General features: G+C 44.7%; 1 protein-coding gene across 1 annotated transcript in view; it reads left to right on the plus strand.

Moving 5' to 3' along the window:
• Nucleotides 1-3,149: 3,149 nt before the first annotated feature.
• Nucleotides 3,150-20,950, plus strand: part of pappa2 (pappalysin 2) — a 51,276-nt gene continuing 33,475 nt past the window's right edge. The window contains exons 1-8 of the mRNA XM_037459094.2: nucleotides 3,150-4,659; nucleotides 8,040-8,272; nucleotides 9,014-9,241; nucleotides 9,410-10,008; nucleotides 16,262-16,410; nucleotides 18,868-19,007; nucleotides 19,447-19,600; nucleotides 19,762-19,954. Of these exons, the coding sequence (XP_037314991.2) occupies nucleotides 3,669-4,659; nucleotides 8,040-8,272; nucleotides 9,014-9,241; nucleotides 9,410-10,008; nucleotides 16,262-16,410; nucleotides 18,868-19,007; nucleotides 19,447-19,600; nucleotides 19,762-19,954 (2,687 nt within the window). The 5' untranslated portion in view covers nucleotides 3,150-3,668. The remainder of the gene's footprint in view (nucleotides 4,660-8,039; nucleotides 8,273-9,013; nucleotides 9,242-9,409; nucleotides 10,009-16,261; nucleotides 16,411-18,867; nucleotides 19,008-19,446; nucleotides 19,601-19,761; nucleotides 19,955-20,950) is intronic.

Below are 20,950 nucleotides of genomic sequence, written 5' to 3' on the forward strand. Positions count from 1 at the left end.
AAAGCCTCTTTAATTTTTCAATTTGTTTTGAAAAAGCATATAGGCCTATCTCAGGAGACAACTCCTTTCTATAATGTGCTTGAAATATTATAAGGATTCCTGTAAACCACAGAGACACAGTGTCCACATTATTTTTTTACTGGGACCCCCTCCCCCCCAAATAAATTACAGGGCGAGCCAAGAAAAACCGCTTGCAGTCCTTCAATCATCCACCTGCAGCTTTGCAAATAAAACCCGTGGAGCATTAACGTATTCACGGTCACACTTGAGCCACTACTTGCTTTTCCTTTCCTTCCTCTCCACATGGACAAACAAGGGATCCTCCGCGTAGGCACGCGCAAATATGGATTTTCCCATGTTTTTGTTTGCGGAAGAAAGTGTAGCTCTACACGTGTCAGTTGGGACCACCGAGTGCTGTACAGGGTATCTGAGTCTCCATATGCGGGTCAAACATGTGAAACAACGTGCTAATAGCAGGAATATTCAATTAAAGGAAAAATATGAAATATACACTGATAAAAGCTGTTCTTTTTGTTTTTTTTCACTACGGCTTTACATATTCTCCCATTGGGGTCGTCTCCCTGTTGCATGGGGTCACCAGGTTGCTTGTGTGTGGAAGAGTGGGTGACACTCTTTTAATGAGGATGTGTGGAGGAATGAGTGCATGAGTGGTGGAAAAAGTGTGTATGAAAGAGAGAGAGAGGGAGAGAGAGGGGGGGGGTGCAGGGCCTTCACGGTCGACGGGGTCGAAACCGACAAACTCAGACGAAGGATAATCTGTGGAGGTTCCACCCGCGGGGGGTGAGGCCCTCAGTGGAGCGCACTCATTCAGATTCTCTCTCTCACACACACACACACACACACACACACACACACACACACACACACAGTATCACTCTTTTCCTCTTCATCTTCACCATCCCTTTTTTTCTTTTCTTTTTTTTTAAGTTGCACCTCCAAAAACCCACCCCTCCTGTTTCTCTTTTTTCTTTTTCCCCAACACAGTTGCAGCTGGATTTCAAAGAGCACTTGGCCAGCAAAACAAGCTGAATGTTTAGCGGGCAGATCCCTCAGTCAGGCAGGCTGGGATTGTGGAATTCCTGCCTCCCACTCTTTAGGAACCGTTTTCTTACCCCTTCGGGGGGCCCCTGCCATAACGGCCAGCAGCCTCTCCCTCCTCCCCTTCCTCCTCTCTATCTCCATCTCCTGCCTCAGAGCCCGGGCTCTGTTTGCAAATTGAGTCTGACAAAAAATGCAAAGGGGAGAAGAAGGCGGCGTTTACAGTTTAAGGTGTGGAACGGCGACAGACACCCGTTCACACACACCCAGAGTGTGCATCGGGACTAAATACAATAATTATAGAGCCTTGGTGTACACCTGTCTTGTGAGTTTGGAGAGTCGTGGCACAAGTCACCTAAAAGCTTCTCATTTTTAGTTTGTTTTTTCATTTGCAAAGAGTCAAAGTATAATTCCAAACATTAGCGACAGCAACACACAGTTTGCCCCTGAACAGATAAACTTGCATGAAACGAAACAACCAGAGTTGTGGCCCCCTGTCCAGGTTGTCCCACTGAGGAGACGTGGAGCATGAAGGGGCGAGATGGGTTAGATGGGGAGCGGTGGGCAAGGAGTGAGAGGAAGAGAGAGACACTGTTGAAAAAGGAGGAAGGAGCGTCATTCGAACCTCACCGCTTCCCCTCAAGGAGTGTGTGTGTGTGTGCGTGCGTGTTTGTCTGTGTGCTGGTTTGTGTGTGAGACTGGAGCACCAAAGGAGAGATCTGATTAAGTGTCTGCAGCCCCCCTTCTCAGCCACCTTCACCTATATTCATCTGTTACCCGGTTCATTCTTGGGGCCTCCCATCAAGAAGACAAGGACAATCGGAAGGGGGGTTGGACAGTAACTTCAAGCGCCATTCTTATGTCTGATTGTTATATCTTTCACTCGTGAGCTGTAAGACATTTAACCACCATTCGGGTATAAAGTGCAATGAAGCGGCAACATGACCGCTCAACACCAATATAAATAAAGTATTAAAAACAGTAACCTGCACACACCTTTTTTGTGTACTTTGGATACTCACATTATATTTGCATCATGATAGTACTCCATTAAAGTAAAAGAAAATGCTTTGATTAAGTAAAAGTATATCAATATAATAATCTGTGTTACTGATGAACAGGCATTTCTTAAAGGTGGAGGGAGAACTAATTGTGTTGCCCGAGGACAATGAAATGGGATTATGTATATTCCACCACTGTGTTCCTTAAGGGGGGAATAGCCGCCATTTGTTTGTGTTTCGCCCATTTTCTTCAGCAAAAAGGCTCTGAACTCTTCCTTCACTGAGGATGGATAGATGAGAGGATCAGAGAAGGAAGAAAAGCTTTTTCCAGTTCGCCCCCCCCCCCTCATCCCCCCTGCCGCCCCGCCCCCCTCCGCAGAGGAGAGAGAGGATTTCCCTTGTAACACAACTGTGAGGTAAAGAGAGGGACGTCCAACCTCGACCCCCCACACCCCCCTTCACCATCTACACCACACTGCCCCCGGTGATGTCAGAGCAGGGGCAGGGGCTCCTGATAGATAAAAAAAAAAACCATTTTGACTACATAGAATGAGAGAGAGAGAGAGAGAGAGAGAGAGAGAGAGAGGGGGGAGGGGGGGGGGGGGGGGAGGAGGGCATCACTGCTCCTGCATGGACCGGTGCAGAGGAGAGCAAGTCACTCTTTTGAGGCACGCGCACACGGACGCACACTTGACACAAAAAAAGAGAAAAACCAAAGAAGGGAGCTGACGGGCAGCGGACGCAGAAAGCGGGATTTTCCTTTTTTATTGTTTATTTAACGGACTTGTACTTCTTGGTGTCCTCTCTCAGATATTATTGACAGCAGTGCTCCTCTATAGGACGTGTGGCACCTTGCGCACTCCAGTTCGATTCCGGAGTGACTTTTAATTGATTGCTTTATATATACATATACATATACATAAATATAACTACTACGATTAAACTTACAGTCTTTTGGCAACGGGACGCACTATATAAAGATGCCGCTGTGGGTCAGGTAAAAAGAAGAGAGGGGCTTTGCGCAAAGTCCGCATGGAGTGAATATATCTGATTTATTGTTGCAATTCAAATTTGCATCTAATCTGAGTTTTGCCCCCCCCCCCAAACTGGGGTTTATATGAGGAACTGCAATACCTTAATATTCTATTCGGTCGGTGGATTTTAGTTGCACGTTATCTTATGATACCTGCAAACAAGCACAAAGTGACAGATGCTGCTGATATTTTGAGACAGGAACAGAATTCTGTGATTTTTTTAAACCTGTTCTTTACTAAAACAATTCCAAACTAAATATATACCAATAGGCTGGATATGTACTAAGTTCCACTTGGAATGTTATATCCTCTTTGTTGTTTTAATCCCCTGGAATGCACTGATCATTTATGTTTGCATTCACTCTTCTAATTGCTGAAACAAAATACACGAATAGCCCGCAGAAGAAAAGGCAGCCAAAATAGCGGTGGTGTTTTGCTGAGTAAATGCGCGCAAACAAACCGAATATCCCCAATCTGGTGTGACACCTCCTGACTCTAACCTGGAAGCGGGAGGTCTACTTTTTAGCTAAGATCCCCCCATAAACCTAACTAAATACCTTATTCCACTGAGACAATGTTATCGATCAGACTACTGGCTGTCTTCCTCGTCCTCATCACCAACACGTGGCTGCTCAGCCCGGTTCGCTCCGATGCACACCGCCGGTACAAACGCGCCATGGCCCGGCGGGCGGACGGCGAGCTCTCCAGGCTGGCAGGTGAACCCTGCACCGTCTCCGGCGTGTGGAGGTCCCGGCGGCAAGCGCGCTCCACCTCCCCGTCCCAACACCGCCCTCAAGCGGCCCGTCCGAGGACTCGCACGAGCCGGAGAAAGCTTTACAGCGTCGGGGGCGCTCCCGCGGTCTGTGCGGGAGGGTGCGGGTTTGACACCGGTGCGCAACGGGTCACTCCGGCGAAGGAGGATGGGCAACGCCGGGGAGACACCGAGGAAGCGGCGGTGGGAGAAGGGGGCGGCTATGCAATGTTGCCCGGGCAGCTCTTCGAGGAACGCTCCGCTAACGATGAGAGAGGGTCAGAGCATGTCAGTGAACGCACCGCAGCAAAGCCCGGGGTGTCTGTGCCGAATGACACCGAACAGACAGTCTCCTCTGGCCGTCCGAAGTCCCTTCGCGCCTCCCGCTCTAGGTTAACCCGCAGCCTTGGTGGGACTTTTCCTTACGAGGACGACGACTCCTCCAGCTGGGCGAAAGTTCCCCCCCCCGACAGCTCAACAGACTCCAAGGGAATCCGGGTCCTCTACAGGCTGCGACAGGAAGATGGAGACAAGCGGCCCTCGACCGGGACCCCGGAGAACAGTACCGAGGACTACTCCGGGGAGGTGGAGGAGGCGGATACGCTTGCGAACCTGCCCGGCGGCAACTCCTCTCCCTGGGGGAGTCCCGTGCCCAGGGTGCCCCCGTCCTGGATGACCGCCCTGTACTTCGGCGGGCGTCGGGAGCAGCTGAGGGTGACGCCGGCGGCAGGGCTGGAGCTGCCGCGGGGCCAGTTCAGCCTGGAGCTGTGGGTGAAGCCCGAGGGAGGGCAGAGCAACCCCGCAGTCATAGCAGGTGGGTGACAGTGCCAACGTGTGCCTCTTCATGGAGACTAAATGTTGTACTTTACGCCACCAAATATATTCTCATACACTTCCAGGGAGAACCACGCAATTGGAAATAGAAAGGAATTTGAATCAACATAATCTCAAATAATGTAGAATCCATCACATTAATGCAAACGTGATATTAATATCAAACATCATATGGTAGTGACAATAAGTATTTCTACCACAGTGATTTTATTTTAACTTTTTAACACAAATACATAAAATAAATATCCTGCCTTTAACTGCCAAAAAAAAAAAAATTCCATCTTGTTATGGAGTACTTCCATTGTTATAATAACTGTACTTCTTGTGAAGGATCTGAATACCGCTTCAACCACACTCATGTCATAAAAGCCCCCCCCCCGCCACCCCCTTCTCTCATGGCCACACACTTAGTTGGGTGTCAACGTCCCAGGATAATAAATTAGGGATCACCATAATTTATGTATGTATATATATATATATATATATCATTCAGTCCAGTTGTTGGCATCTTTAATTGCCTGATTATTTTCCAGCCGGCTGTCTAACTCTTTTGGTTTGGCCCTTTTATCTACAACGCCCCGTGTCTTGTGACGTTCCTGTTAAATGGTTTCCAAGAGAAAGACGCTAGTGGAGGCACCAGCAGGTGTTTTCTTTTATTGGCAGAGGTCAAATAGAGTTTGTCCATGGTTGTTATGCTCTGTTTTTTCTTCCTGCTGTAGACATGGTGACAGTGATGACGGGAAATCACAGTGATCAGGGATATGCGATGACATATTTAGTAGATGATGAATTGTTTAGTTGATTGGTAGGAAATAAATCACCCATTTTTACAATCCTTTATCCCTTAGTCATTTATTGAGAAAATCAACAAACAGTTTCAGCTTCACAAATGCGAGGCTTTTTACAGTTTTATGTGATAGATTTATTTTTCTATTTGATTGTCTTTCATTGGCAACTGTAAATATACGTTTAGGGTGTGCACTGTAGAATGTACAAACTTATACATTTTAAGGGGTCAGTCAAATTTTCGGGAAGTTGCCATGGACATTTTAAACTCTTTTCAGAGCACATTTTAAGCTTTCACTAGCAATCACTGTTGAGAGCTACAACAATTAATAGATGAATCAATAGTTAATAGTCTTTATTTAAAGGAAAAGGAGCGTTTCTATTGCCTCCTCTGGGCTCTCAACATGGCGATGTTGCTTGGAATGCCATAAATTGGTCCAAAGGAGATTTACTTTTACATTAAACAAACCTTAGATTCACCAAACGTACATTTCTTCAAATTTCCTGCCCATCCTTTACAAGATAATATAAGGTGATACACTGTAAAAAAAAAAGAAAGTTGGGTGAACTCAAAATTTCAACGTACATAGTGCACAACACAACTCAGAATAAAATAATATGTTTAGTAAACACTAATGTATACTGTGTCATGTTTCATTCCCCGATTCCATCTACGAGAAAAATAATACAGAGTGTGTAGGAAAATGTATGAAAAAATAGATAAAGATTGCATGTCATATTTATCCAGGGGAATTCATGATGTCCGCGATTGGGATTGGAATTACATCTAATAGCATACACACCTTTTACAGCATCACAGTGTTTCAGCATCTTTCAGGTCGTTGTTTGGTTTTTCTGATCTTCTCTTAAGATCTCAATGTTTGCTGTAGATGTGAAACAGGCAATTGTTTTGTTCCCCACATGGCAGGGTTATTATGTCAATTAAAAATAAAGAAAGAACAAAAATGAAATGCAGATTTAAAACATTAGTAGCCCCTCCTGTGTGGTAGTGCAAAATCCTTACAACATCAAGAGTGCATTTCCCATGAAGCTTGTTGTTTCCTGTTGCAAACTAGTGTTGTCACTACTTGGCAGTCCTGTTTCACCACGACCATCTTTAGCTCAAATTAAATAAGATTTAAACACATCCCTCCCTGGTGTTGTTGACGATTTACTTTAAATGAATTGCAAAGCGCAGCATTAAATGTATCACAGTAGATATGCATAAATCGGTACTTATTTGTGTATTTACATATAGTAAAGCAGCATAATCCAACTCATAGCCTCAGCCTCCCAACCACTGCTTTCTTTGAGCAAAGTAACTGCTTAACCATGGAAACCGACTCACTTCCTCAGGGACTATTTCACTGCAGTCGCCCACTTCACACACTCACGCAAACCGTGTGTAAACATGCACACATGTGCAAGCCCGTCCAGCGTCTAGGAGGGTGAAGGGGTTCCCTGACCCCTCGCTGTCCCGGTGTTACACATCTGGGGAGCAGATGGAAACATCACGGCTGAGTGAAATACCTCCTCCTTCCCCTCTCGCTCCTCACCGCTCCGTCTGCGTGCTTCTTTCTGCCTCTTGTGGACAAATGGATCACGTGTAAATGTTGCTGTCAGAAAATAATGTTTGCAGGTCTTTCAAAAAGAAATTGATCAATCCAAATTAGAGCTGCAACTAACGATTATTTTAATAATCGATTCATCTGTCGATTATTTGTTCGATTAATCGATGAATCGGATAAAAAAATAAAAAATGTAAAAACATTAATTTCCAACCCTTTATTGAAAAATAGAACTGACTGTGCACTTTCTAAATATGTTTTGCACTAACAGATTGCTCCTTGAACATCCCTAAGTAAGCAAATAAAATGGACTAACACAAAAAACATACACACATCGCATAATGTATACTTTACAGCCGCCAAATTAAATATTAGGCACAAAATCATGAATCATCGCCGTGGTGCTCCCGTGCCAGGCCATGTCGCTTTTGCATATCTTACAATCAGACATGTCAACCCTCCCGAATTTCAAAGCCCCTCCCGAAAATATCCCGGACCGACCTTTCTCCTGATTTCCACCCGGACAACAATATTGCTGCACCACCCGTCACTGGGCGCGCTGTTTCAGACCGAACAATAATAAAGGTTACACCTTGAAGTCGAGCGCGGCGATTAGAACCTAAAACTACTGGCGCTGCAAAGAAAACCGCAGCACCCCCCCCCCCCCCCCCCGTTGCCCGCTAGGACCCGCACCCCCCATTTCAGTGTGAAATATTTAGGTCGCATTGGCTTCTCTTCCTCCGCATGTTTCAGAACAGTAGTACGGGTCTCTCCGATGTTCTGCTGCGCGAGCGCTCAACTTTTTTTTTCTCAGCTCTGCGCGGCGCGCGCAACTTTCTTTTAATACTCAAAGAAAATAGTCGCGCGACACAACGAATCGATAATGAAATTCGTTGCCAACGCTTTTAATAATCGATTCTAATCGATTTCATCGATTCGTTGTTGCAGCCCTAATCCAAATTGAATATCCCCCCCCCCCTCTTCATCTCTCAACTCTTCGCCGTAGGTGTATTTGACAACTGTTCCCATTCCCTGAGTGAGAAGGGCTGGTCGGTGGGCATCCGCACCGCGCAGCCCGCTGGTGCCAAGGACGCACGCTTCTACTTCATGCTCCGCACGGACCGAGCCGTGAAGGCCACCACCGTCTACAGCCACCAGCGGTACCGAGCCAACGTCTGGACTCACCTGGTGGCCACCTACAACGGCCGTAACATGCGCCTGTACGTCGACGGCGCTCAGGTGTGTGGTTTGGGTTGAGCGTTGCATCACGAGTTGGTTGAGTTAGATCATCTGCCTTCGTTACCCTCGACCCACTGAAGGCTGAAATGCGATGGCGGCGTTTCGACCAAACCAATCTTTCTGTGGGGCGTCCACCCACATAACGTGAGCATCGATTTACCAGGTCTTTTACGTTAAGCCATAAAAAGGCCATTCGATAGCTACTGAGCTTGCATTGTCAACTCATCCTTCGCCATGACATCTGGGCAAACTCCACTTGATGACGACTCAGTGTTGTGGCAGAAAGCTTTTGGAAAAACTAGTTTTTAAGAGTTGAGTTGGGATCGTTTTGTCAAACAAGCTTCATCGCCAAAATGAAACTGCTAAGTTCTTCATCATGTAGTCGAATCAGGAGTATGTAATAGAACACAGTGAGGGCCAACACTAGTTTCTCATCGGGTCATCCTACAAATCCAGTGGTTGAACAATCCCATCAGCATTACCTCACAATATTTGCACGCAGGAATGTATTTCTTTCTTGTCTTCTGACACAGGACAGGACACCTGTTTAATGTGTTGGTCATTAAAATGACAGCAAATCAGGGGAATGGAGTGAATATGTAGTGAGCTTTTTTGTTTTGTTGAAAACCAGATGGAGAAATGTTTTTTTTAATTCCAATGAATTCAGGAAAGAGTCTTTTGTGCGTCAATCATTTGCGAACATTCATATCATAGTGCTCCCTCGTCCACCTTTCCCTCAAGGTGGGAGAGAGCAGTTTCCAGGCTGGGAATCTCTACAGCCCCTTCATGAAGACGTGCAGAAGCCTCTTCCTCGGCAGTAACCTATCGGATCAGGGACACGGTTTCAGGGGCCACGTAGGGGGCGTGGTCTTGTGGGGCTACGCCCGCTCCCACGGGGAGCTGCTCAAAAAGCCACTTCAGAACAACAAAAACAAGCCCCTCTTGGCTATGTGGGCCGACTTCACCAAGGTCTGCAACTACATTTGTCAATTTTTTTACACTTTCAGTTGTTTAGTCTTTCCAGAGGTTTTTTTTAATGATATATTATTGCCAGCATTACTCATTATACATGGCCATTGGCTTGCTCTGGTATTGCTCTGAAGGAATTCAAATATCAATTTTGCTTCTAACTTTGAGGTGGAAGAGCTGTGGACTCCATACAAAGTTGGTCTCCATCCCACCATCATCAGCGCTCCTGTCCCTGAAGAAGAAGTTGTCTCCCCGTTCCTGCCCCCACCCTGCGGCCTGACACTCTGCGACAACAACAAAATAATCTTTGGCTACAACAACAACTTCCAGCTCCGTGCCACCAAGCGAGTTCGCTACCGGGTCGTCAACCTTTCCGACGACGACGGCGAGAACCCCACCGTGTCCGAAGACCAGATCCAGCTCCAGCACCAGGCTCTTATAGAGGCCTTTCACCCCTACAACATTAGCCTGGATCTGAGCGTGCACACTGCCAGAAACTCCAGCCTCCGACAGCGATTCATTCTCAGCAACTGTCGAATTGGGAAGATCGGGAACCGCCAGTGTGACCCCGAGTGCGACCACCCAAGGACAGGCAACGACGGCGGGGACTGCCTGAGACTGGGGCCCTGCTACAACTGGAAGAGGCAGGATGGAGTTTGTGACCTGGAGTGCAACAGCATACACTATGACTACGACGATGGGGACTGCTGTGACCCGGAGGTCACAGACGTCTTCAAGACCTGCTTCGATCCGGAGTCCCCCGACAGGTGAGGTTAAGAGACGAAAGTCATGTCGCAACACAGATTACACAGATACGGGTTTTATTCAGTCATTATAGTAAGCTTGGTGCAGACTTTAAATCTGATTAGGAAAGGAAGTGATTATTCACAGACCTTTATTGTGACCAATTTGTGCGGAAAGTGATTCAACTGGTTTGGTGTGGATCATCACAAGGGTTAGGGTTAAGAGTGCTGCTGAGGAGAGCACAATGCCGTGAAATCTTCTGTTTTACTGAATTAGTAGGCATAAAAGAGTTTGGGGACATCGGCAAGCCAAACTCTTTTTATAATTCATCAAAACCGGTTAGATGAACTTTAAATAGTAACTATCAACTTTACCTGTGACCAAATGCTGACATTGCTGTAAAGCTTGATCTGATTTGATTTTGGTAGCTTTTTTTCCCCTAGCAAATAGTATCCCCCCTCCATTGACATTTTTATTATTTTTTATTTTTATGCAGGATGTTGCGTTTTGCCAAAGTGATGTTTCTAATTACTTTCTTCTTCCAATCAGTGGTCTGCACTCTTTAACTCCACCTTCTAGTATCGGCTCAGCTCGTTTGGAAGCTCAACGGAGGTGCTACCTGAAAAAGTACCTGGTACCATCCATAACTTTTCTGAAGAAAACGCCCCAAAAATCTAGGTACCATCCATTGTCTTTGCCAAAGCAAAGCCACACAAGGTAACAGGCACAACCCATAACTAATAGAAACGTATTAGTTACTGTTAATGGAAAATCATAAAACGTCCAAGATATTCTGCATGACTTTTGTCGATGGAAAACTAAAAAAAGTACTTTGTACCATCCGTAACTTTTGCTAATGGACAATTGTATGATGTAGAAGACACTCTCCATAACCTTTGCTAATGTAAAAACAAAGAAACAACAGTTCCAGGGTGGTTAAGTTGAATTGAGACTATTTTCAGGAGAAAAGAGAGGTTGTTGTTGGTCACAAATATTTTATTGAGTGATCACTCTTTTGATACTTTGTATCAATTCATATGAAAACAAAAAATGATTTAGAAGCCTGAGAGACACAGGGGAGGAAGCACCAGGGGATTCATTTCAGCCAATGAGGACAACATGTTTTTCCAGAGGTCTCTGGGCATGAACGTCCACTAATAAGACCAGTTCTCCCCATGAGGTGAACATCTCAATGTGCTTGAGCAGGGATGTGCAAAATTAACCGGCTTAACGTGCTGCATGCACAAATTAGTGCTCTCGCTTTCCCCCAGCGCATTGAGCTCTGTGAAATTTGGGATGCTGGGCAAAGCGGCCAAAGCACACACTTATTTTCAGGAAACAACTCGAGGGGCAGCCCCGCTGACTTCCGTTCGGTCTGACAGACAGGCTCATGCAGAGCTTCAAGTAGCTCACATGACGTCTTGCCGTGGAGTCGACGGCCATCCAAATTGTAACCACACACTTTCCACTGGGCCTCTGGGAACTGGAGCTTTTTCTTTGAATTCATTTAGCAATTGAGGTCTGTAGTTAGCGTAAAACCAGGACATATAAATGCTTTTCCCCCTTTTTGTACTTAGCTCAATTCGACCTCCCTCAAGACCTCCAAAATCCACAACCTTGTCCCTAACGCAACGTTTCCATCTTCGGATTGTGCAGTTCATTAAAGCATAAACAGCCCCAAATACGGATGCAACACTTGCTGACATCTGTGTAATAATGCAGAATATTAAGTTGACTTAGTGCTCGGTCCAACTTGTCATAGTTAAGGTAGCAAATTCAATATTCAAGTGAGCATTGAGTAATCCAAGACATGAATTGATGATTTGGTTAGTTTCAACCATAAAATTCACAAGAGGCATAAATCTTCCATGGATTAGAGACAAGCTTCTTTTCAAGATAAACAAACAGTTCACATCCTCACAATCTTTCAGAATTGACGGACCGTGGTGGTTTATAGCTGCTGGACCATGAAGGGAGAAAATACATGCGTTACGACTCGCAGATGGCGAGGCCTCCTGTGAAATAAATGATCACATACCAACAGAGGTCTTTTGGTATTTTTGTCTGGAAGTTTCAAATATAAGCTATTGGAAAATTTGAATTTGAACAACTCAAATGATGAGTTTGGCACTGAGTTTGAGTTATATGACCTACGGCCCAGACGTGTATTTGGAAATCAGTGGATCAAAACCTTCTTTGCCTTTCTGACACAATGTAGCCGATTGAAACCAAGCGACGGCAGAGCTTTATTCCTCTACTTGTGCTGTCTGTGTGTAGTTTATTTTCCCCTGAAGAAAAACCTCCGTGGCAGCAGCGGCCGACGGGTTACCGAAGCGTCCGCTTGATCGGAAAAACGGCAACGCGGAGATTGAGTTCACGGCCTCTCTGGCTTCCCTTACCAAAACACAGTGTGACCTTGAGCAAGGCACTTAACCTCCAACAGTTTCCCTGGCCAGCAGGTCGCAGCCTGTAGTTGCACTGTGCTGAGCAGCTGTGTCAATGCGAATCTGGCTGTTGCTGGAAAAAGCCACAACCCTTGGTTGACTCTCCCTGGAAGACACAAAAGTTCAAGAAAAAGAGTTCACTCGCATGTGTGTGGTCTCATTTCTTGGCCATATGCAGGATTTTAAAAATTGTGTCACGAGTAAACAGTAATTTATGTCGTCTTGTCCTGAGCTCGGTGGGATGCACGCGGCGAGGCAAACTGCAGGAGAAAAGCTCCAGTAGTTGTTCAGATCAGGTCAGATGTTCCCTGGGCTCAGCCTGAGCTCTCTACCCCCGGGGAGAGGAGACGGACTCTAATGAAAAGAGCTGGACAGCGGACAGCACTTTGCTCTGTTGTTTTGCTCTGTTCCTCTGGCCCTCGATCACATGATATGCTCAGTGATTTATTCCCGGTTTAATTGGATGTCTATTGCAAAAGGATGTTCCAACCAGAAACAATGAAAACGTGTCCGCCACACTTACCCTCCTGTAATAACTGGAGTCTGTTTCAGTTTGATGCATGACCAGGAAATGGAAAGATCATTGTGATTCTTTTATAAATACTGGCTCTGGATTGGATGTTTTTTTTTGTGAAAACATTTGCATGACAGACATCGATAAATAAGGCTTCTGCTTTTCTTTCTGATTTTGAAAGCAAAAATGTCGGCTTCTACGCCAGCCCGGTCTCTCTCTCGCGGCTCCCAATACAGACTCTTGTAGCAAGTACCGTGAATGTATGTCTCTTACCACGTGTTCGCCAATGTAGGTCTTAAATGATCATGTGCTGAATCTCTCGGGTTCGTGAGGCTTTTTTGATTTTGAATTTTTGAATTACTAAAAGTGCTCTGCGTTTGGGTCCTGCGTCCTGCCACGCCACCCTGTTGCCGTGACAACACTGGCGGTGCCTCACGCCTTTGAGCACCTGTGTGTGTGAGTAACTCCAGAGTAATATTGAGTGTGAGACAGTCCTCTAAGGCCGGGATGGGAGGACTTTGACTCAGGGGACCGGCGTTCGGGTCCTGTGTGAAACCAAAAGAGTGATTTCTACCGATGACATTACGTGACCTTCTGTGATCCGTTACATTTACAGCCAGACCATAATGCTTTTTTTTAACCCTGATGAATGGTGGAAATGCACCAAATCCGCCCAACACGTCCTTTTGGCTCGAAGGTTTTCAACATGTCATCTGGGGTGAACCACTTTATTTTGAGGGAGCTGTGTGTGTTTCTGAAACACACGCTAACAGGACATTGATTAATGGGTCATTCTTTTTTATCTAAATTCAGACTTGGTGAAATGTCGGCCACGTGTAGGATCCAGCAACCTTATTTACTATCAACGAATGTCAACAGATTTGGTGTATTGCCAGCTAAGTGCTTTTGTTGCCTACACCTAACCTCCAACCACGTGTGCCGATGTGAACCGCGACAGATTCCCGCAGCCAGTGAGTACTTTGACGCGGCAGCTTGCATGCACCCGTTGGTCCTCCTGCGACCCCGGATGTCTCTCAGGCAAAGAGACAATCAATAAAGATGCCGTGGTGCTGGCTTTCGTGGAGCACTAAAACATTCTTAAAATGTGGTTGTCGGGCTTTTATTGATGCGCCTCCCGCTCCTCTCTGTGCTTTCAGCCAGGTGATTCCGATTGCAGGGCCCTATTTGCGGCCCCTTTTATTTATTTTTCTCAAGCCAGCTGCTGTCATGACACACAGTTGTGGTTGAGAGCGATGGTACGTTGCAGATTTTGGCAGTGCGTTAAGGAAAAGGGAGTGTCTGGAGGGGAAAGATGGACAGAGGGAGAAAGAGACAAGCCAGGGTGAAGAGGGAGTGATTGGGTGACAGTGGACATCATGTTTATTTAAGCTGAGACACATGTCCAAGAGGGCGCACTTGAGGACTACGAGCTCCAGGCAAGTCCCTTGAAGATCAATGCTGAAACATTACTGTAGCGACATGTATTCAAATAAACAGTCGCTGAGAGGCTAAGTTATGGGTGTAGCGGATTGTGACGCGCTGTACCAAAGAAAAATTCCGCTCCGATCCAATGATGCGTTTGACAGGTTTATTGAAGTATTCGTCCAACATAAACCGGTATGCATAACGTGCTCAAAGTAAAAGAAAAATCACAACTGTAGCAGCGTAGCAAACAGCGGCGCAGCAGCAGCAAGCAACAGTGTCAATAGCGATCAACAAGCGTTAGCGATAGCGGTCAATAGCGTTCAACAAGCTTTAGCGATAGCGGTCAATAGCGTTCAACAAGCTTTAGCGATAGCGGTCAATAGCGTTCAACAAGCTTTAGCGATAGCGGTCAATAAAAATACGGCGTCCCCGTCACTCACCCTCTCTTTCCTTCCTCGCTACTTCCGTCTGTGCCTGCTATTATAATCAGTCCAAAAGTTACCGCCCCCAATTACGGTGATATGCAATTAACAAACCCAACAAAATATAACAACCCAAGTGTCCCAAATATAAACCATTCAACTCATATCCACTATCATTTTATATTAGACAGAACATATATAATAATCACCTTCGTGGCTCCTACAATTACATCCACGTTAGTTTAAATATGGTCATGTTTTATCCACTAAAAAAAACACAAGTGTGATGGTACAAATATCTGATCAGTCCAGGGGTTGCCAACGTGTTTAATGGCTCTGAACCAGAGCCGTTGTTTTGGTTCAATGAATCGGTGAACCTCAGGGAACTGACATATTTAAATTGGACGACCATCTCAATTCGACAGATTATGTACAGGATTCTTTGGACCAACTTATCGGTAAAATGATTCACTTTATAAAGTACCGTATGAGACAATATGTATTACTCCTTTTAATGAATCTAGATTTTTCCAAGAACAAAGCTTAGATTTTACAGTCACAAATTCACCCATCCCTCCTTTAGGCTGTTGGAACAATGCTCAGCCAAAGCTGATGTGTTTTTTTAATGAGCAATTATATAAATTATATTTGTGAGGGAAAATAAAAAACATACATCCTAATCTTCAAAGATTGGAGCATTGTTAAGTAATATTTATAAAGTTGGCCCTTCGGCAGAGCTCGATCAAATGCGAGAACTTACTTTTTAATAAACCAACACAATAAAACAAATCAGAAAAATACACTTGAAGTAACTGAGGTAAAGATTAAAGTATGGCTTCGTAATGTTGACTAAAGCTAATCTCACAGCTGATCTTGATCAAACGTCCCTACAACATGAAACAATAATCCATTAAGTTATAATGGTTGCAAAACCCTTAAATCCAAAGCTTTGCCTGTGCAACTTGGACGAAAAACATAACATCACAAACAAAAAGCTGCACGATTCATACATTTAGCAACATTTCTTATTACGGATGAACTGATTTGACCCATCGATGACAACGCATTGAAGTGCATATTACACAGTATACACTCATATTCCCATGCAATGCCAGCCAGATTCTAGCTACTTCATCAAGCACCACAGGACACACCACTGACAGGTCTCTCTCCGTCCTGGTGAGGCCCTTAGAGTGATGGCTGTAAAACCTTTACAGCAACAAAAGCCAAATTACAATTGGGTACTTTTGTACTGGGCAGAGAGAGTCGTCTGCTAACGAGAGCGCAGCACTCTTAAATTCCCTCTCATAACACCATGATGGGTTCACTATGTACAGTCCATTTACATTTTTAAAAGAAAGAAGGGAAGTTCCTGTTTAGCTCAACAGAGTTTTAAGGAGGATTACGTTTTCAATTTTTCCTCTCAGTTTTTAGAACTTAACCTATGCCACTCTGTCCTTGTTTTCTCCAGAGCCTATATGAGTGTGAAAGAGCTAAAGGAGGAGCTGCAGCTGAGCGGCAGCGACACGCTCAACGTTTTCTTTGCCAGCAATTCGGTGCGAGAGGAGCTGGCAGGAGCTGCAACATGGCCGTGGGCGAAGGAGGCTCTCACCCACCAAGGTAGCTTCAATGACATCAAACTACCGTAGATAAGCGTCATATCGCTACCACTCTTGCCTCTGTCTTTAGTCTCAATTGTATTCTCTTTATACCATAGCCCCAGGTTCTTGATTATTCAAAGGGAATTACTTTCTTCCCTTTGGTCCTTCTCTGACTTGGCGGTATCCTAAGGAGACTGGGGAAAGGAGTCGGAGCTGGCAGGGATATTCCCAGCACACTGCCCCTTTCCTGTTCCAATCATTAGTTCCTTTTCCACTGGAAACGGCTAATCAACCCAACAACAACCAAACAAACAAACGGCTTATGGGCTCGTTAAAAGTTGGCAATCATCGCCGCCCAGGCTCTAATATTATTATTTTTGTACTAAGTAGTGAGTGGTAGGAGACCAGTGGGGTAGATGTGCCTCCAGTGAAAGCATCCATCATTTAAAGAAAGAAAGTAACAAACAAAAAAAGTTAAATACTGCCTGTTGAAGCATTTCCGACACCTTGTGAAAGTGCCCCGTTCTCTACCGGTTAATCTATTAATAACATATTTAACAATGAAAGCTATGTCTGATTCTCTATATCCTACACAAAATACTGATGAAATGATAAACCGAATGATTTTAAAATCTTTTTCATTTTCCTTAGTACATATAATTAGGAATCGTATATCCATTGTTGACGTCCAAATTAAATTAGCTGCTATTTAGATTTGTATGTCACTTTGAGCTAAATAGGCTAAATTGATAATTGAGCAAACGATTCGATGAAAGTAATTGTTGGATTTAGCCTTATTAGTAACATACGGATGGAGTTTTATGTCCCCACTGCACACATAAAATAAGCTGGAGCAAATCATTTGCAGCTGACTTCTGCGGAAATATATGTAAAATGATGTGATAAACTATTGTAAAACAACGGTACTGTTACACAAATTAAAAACATATTTGCAGCAGATTTTACTAATGAACAACTTGAGAAAGTGATTCACAGAAGTGTATTTCTTTGCTGAACCATTTTTTGTTGTTGAATAAATAGATGTTTTTGCTGAAGGAGGACCTGAACATCACCCTGTGAACACAGGGTATGAATCAAGAAATGATTGTGCTCAGTTGTTTTCTTTCTAGTTTCATTTCCATTTTGGGATGATAACTGTAATTAGATGATCTAATATGATCTAATTCTGTGGTTGTATGAGCTTGATGCTACCGTTTATTATGCCATGCATGCCCGGTAAAATGGGCGGGGCGAGTCACATCCGGGTATTGTGACCGTTCTCGGCCAGATGCGGACTTTAGAACTGGAACAGTACTCGGGCTGCGACTGATGACGTTTCACGAGTCCACGAGAACAAAAGTCCACACAAGAACGCATATTGAGAAAGGGCCAATCAGACTGGTGACACATGAGGGAAGGGCAAGGGACCTGAAACGAGAGGGAGTCAAAAAAAACGGGAAGTCAAAAAACAACCGTGGAGACAGGACAAAAACGCAACTTGACATACAGGTGTGACATTATGTTTATGCACAATCCGTACCTCAAAAGCTCAAAAAGCTGTTCTCGTAGAATGGATTCATTTTGTACCAAATGATTACCCACTTTAGAAAAGTAACTCTATGTGCATCTGGAAAATAGAGGCAATTTTCCCCCTGTGTTCTTCCATTTAGACTTTCCGTCTGCTTGTTTAAGGGAGCCATTCATGATTAGATCGGAGGGCTGATCTTCCTTCACCGTGGTCTGGCTGAATGAATCAAGCCTACCAAACATTTACACTGTGTTAACATTAAATGAATAACTCTCCCCCTTGTGTGCTAATGTACTGACATTTCAAGCACTCCATATTCTGCTGCATCCTAAACTAGTATCTGTTTTATCTTTGTGATTTATTCCTTTTTTTTCTCAAATTGGCCACAGTGGTTGTGGTGTTGAGTGTTTTATTTTAGTGCGTTTTCAGAGGCATCGATTGGTTTCTGAGGCCAGGGAACTGATTCTTTACAAGTTAGACAATGGTCTTAGATGTGAGCTCTTAGGAAAATGAGACCAAATGTTGAATACAAGGTTTTTGTGGAGCATTACTCTAGATTCAGAGCAGGCACCAGTATCCAGTATCCAGTTTCCTGTTTTTGGTTACAAGTACTTAAGTTTTACTGATTTCCTAATTGTTTTGAAAATGATGGTGCTTACTTTTTTTTACAATGCAGGTTTGTTGCTCTGTTGGAAATGATGTGGCAGAGAGTTAAAGTGGAGTAGGAGTGCCACACAGCTGGTGGTTAGAATCTGGTCTTTCACAGCAATAGCACGTTTGTTTTGTTGAGTGGGTCTTGCCGCAGGGCACATATGTCAAACTCACGGCCCGCCGCCGCAGTCTGTGAGGCCCGCCTAACGCCTTTGCTATTTGCTATTGTGAGACCTACAGACTGGTCCCCACGCATGCGCGCTTGCTTCTTACATATCGATTGGTTTTGCTCGGCAGGTGGGATGGTTCTCAACCCGTCCTACTTTGGCACCAAGGGCCACCACAACACCATGATCCACGAGATGGGCCACATACTTGGACTGTACCATGTCTTCAAGGGGGTGAGCGAACGCGACTCCTGTGACGACCCATGTCAGGTAGGACTGTTTAAACCGTCTCCTTTTGATAATATTTTATTTAATATTTTATTTAATGTTCCAACCCATATGATTGTGGAGGTGAATAGTTTGGATCAGGTGGCAACCTTTTGTTAGGAAAAGTGGCCAATTAAACCTGCATTCTTTATGATTTTGAGGTGTGGCTACCTTGTGATTGATAAGTTGGTACCAGCGTTTTCCAGTCAAAGTAGCTTGTCCCATTTTAGTCTCCTAAAAAAGTCTTCAGTCGAACTTCGCTCCACCTTCTCAGTGACTGTGAAAAGACTTGGTACACGAACAGCGGTCTTCTGCGGTCAATATGCTCCCGTCATAATTAGTAGACCCACTAGTGATTGTTAGCGGTACTACGGGTCCCAGATAGAACATTTCCCTCGTCTGCCATCATCTGGTAGTAGTTCTGTCATATGCACTTTTGCAGGAGACCATCCCATCAATGGAGACAGGAGACTTGTGTGCTGACACCGCACCAACGACCAAATCCAAAGCCTGCCAAGACCCCGGGGCCGTCCATGATACCTGTGGACTCACCACGTACAACGACACACCTTATACCAACTACATGAGTTACACAGGTACAGTTGATATAGAAGTGACAGCAGGTCTTAAAATCATCATTGACACGTAGAACAAGTATAATGAAGGACATAAAATAGCCACTATGTTAATAGTGGCTATTTTATAGTGGGATCCATGATAATTACCTTAACTTTTACTTTGCATTGCACGCCGTCAGATGACAACTGCACCGACCATTTCACACCCAACCAAGTGGCCCGGATGCACTGCTATCTCGACTTGGTGTACCAGAACTGGCTGTCGGAGCAAGAACTTGCCCCCATCCCTCTGGCCCCGATAGTGACGGACCAGGGTCCAGACTCTGTCTCTATCTATTGGCTGCCCCCTATGAGGGGGGCACTTTATCAGAGGTACGATTTCATGGGTTGTTCATTGGAATATTTTACCTCTCCAAATATAGTTATGTCTGTTATGTGCATTATAGAGCTTTTGGATAGTGTGTCCACCTGGTGATTGAGGAACTATTGTTTGAATGGGGGCGGTGGTAGCACTGTCTCTGTCTCTGGGCTGGCGAACCGGAGGGCCCACTCTGCTGCTGCAAACACTGCTTTTTGCTTGTTTATTCAACGGTTTTTTATTTTTATCTGAAAGTGACTGGTTTCCAACTTTGACTCTGCACCTTCTTTGGTCCCCAGCGATACACTGGCCAGGTGTGAAGGAGACAATATGGTCAGTTCTCGGGACATGCAAAGGGCACACAGAGACTCCTTGCTTTATAGTTACATACATACGTTAGTATTGGACTCATGCAGTGCATAATTAACAAACATTGCACATGCCATGAGTGACAAATATGTTGGCTCTTTAATGCAATGCTTTTAATGTCCAGCTGGGACGAAGGGGCAGACGGTGGCTCCTTCGCTAACAAGTTGAAGGTTTGTTATGTGAACCAGATGGATTGCAGAATGGTACCCCTTAGATCATCTCGGGGAAGGTAAACAAGCTTGACGGACACCCGGCAACCAGTTTAATGGCTTATTAACATGTAGTGCCCGGGGATTGAAAACACTCTGCTAACAAGAACAATCAGAGGAGGTAATGCCTGCCTATACCTCCCACTATCTTTTTAATGGGTTCATGTTTTGTGTTTACCAGTCCACAACGACCACCTGAATCAAAACACGTCATACTTCCTCACTTTATGTGTTGATTATATGTGCAATAAAGAACTTGGCCGTGTGCAGGCTTTGAGGCAAATTTGTAATTTTGGGCTCTACAAAATAGATTGAATTGTGCAACGCTTTATGGCATTCTCCAGTCTTGGCAAAAGACAGCTGCATTTCTTATCCCCGATTTGCAGCTTTTGAGAAGTTGTAGGTCTTGTCAGCCCACTGTCAGTTGGTCAG

This window comes from Pungitius pungitius, chromosome 15 (assembly GCF_949316345.1).
Source record: "Pungitius pungitius chromosome 15, fPunPun2.1, whole genome shotgun sequence".
In the NCBI taxonomy this organism is placed as follows: Eukaryota; Metazoa; Chordata; class Actinopteri; order Perciformes; family Gasterosteidae; genus Pungitius; species Pungitius pungitius.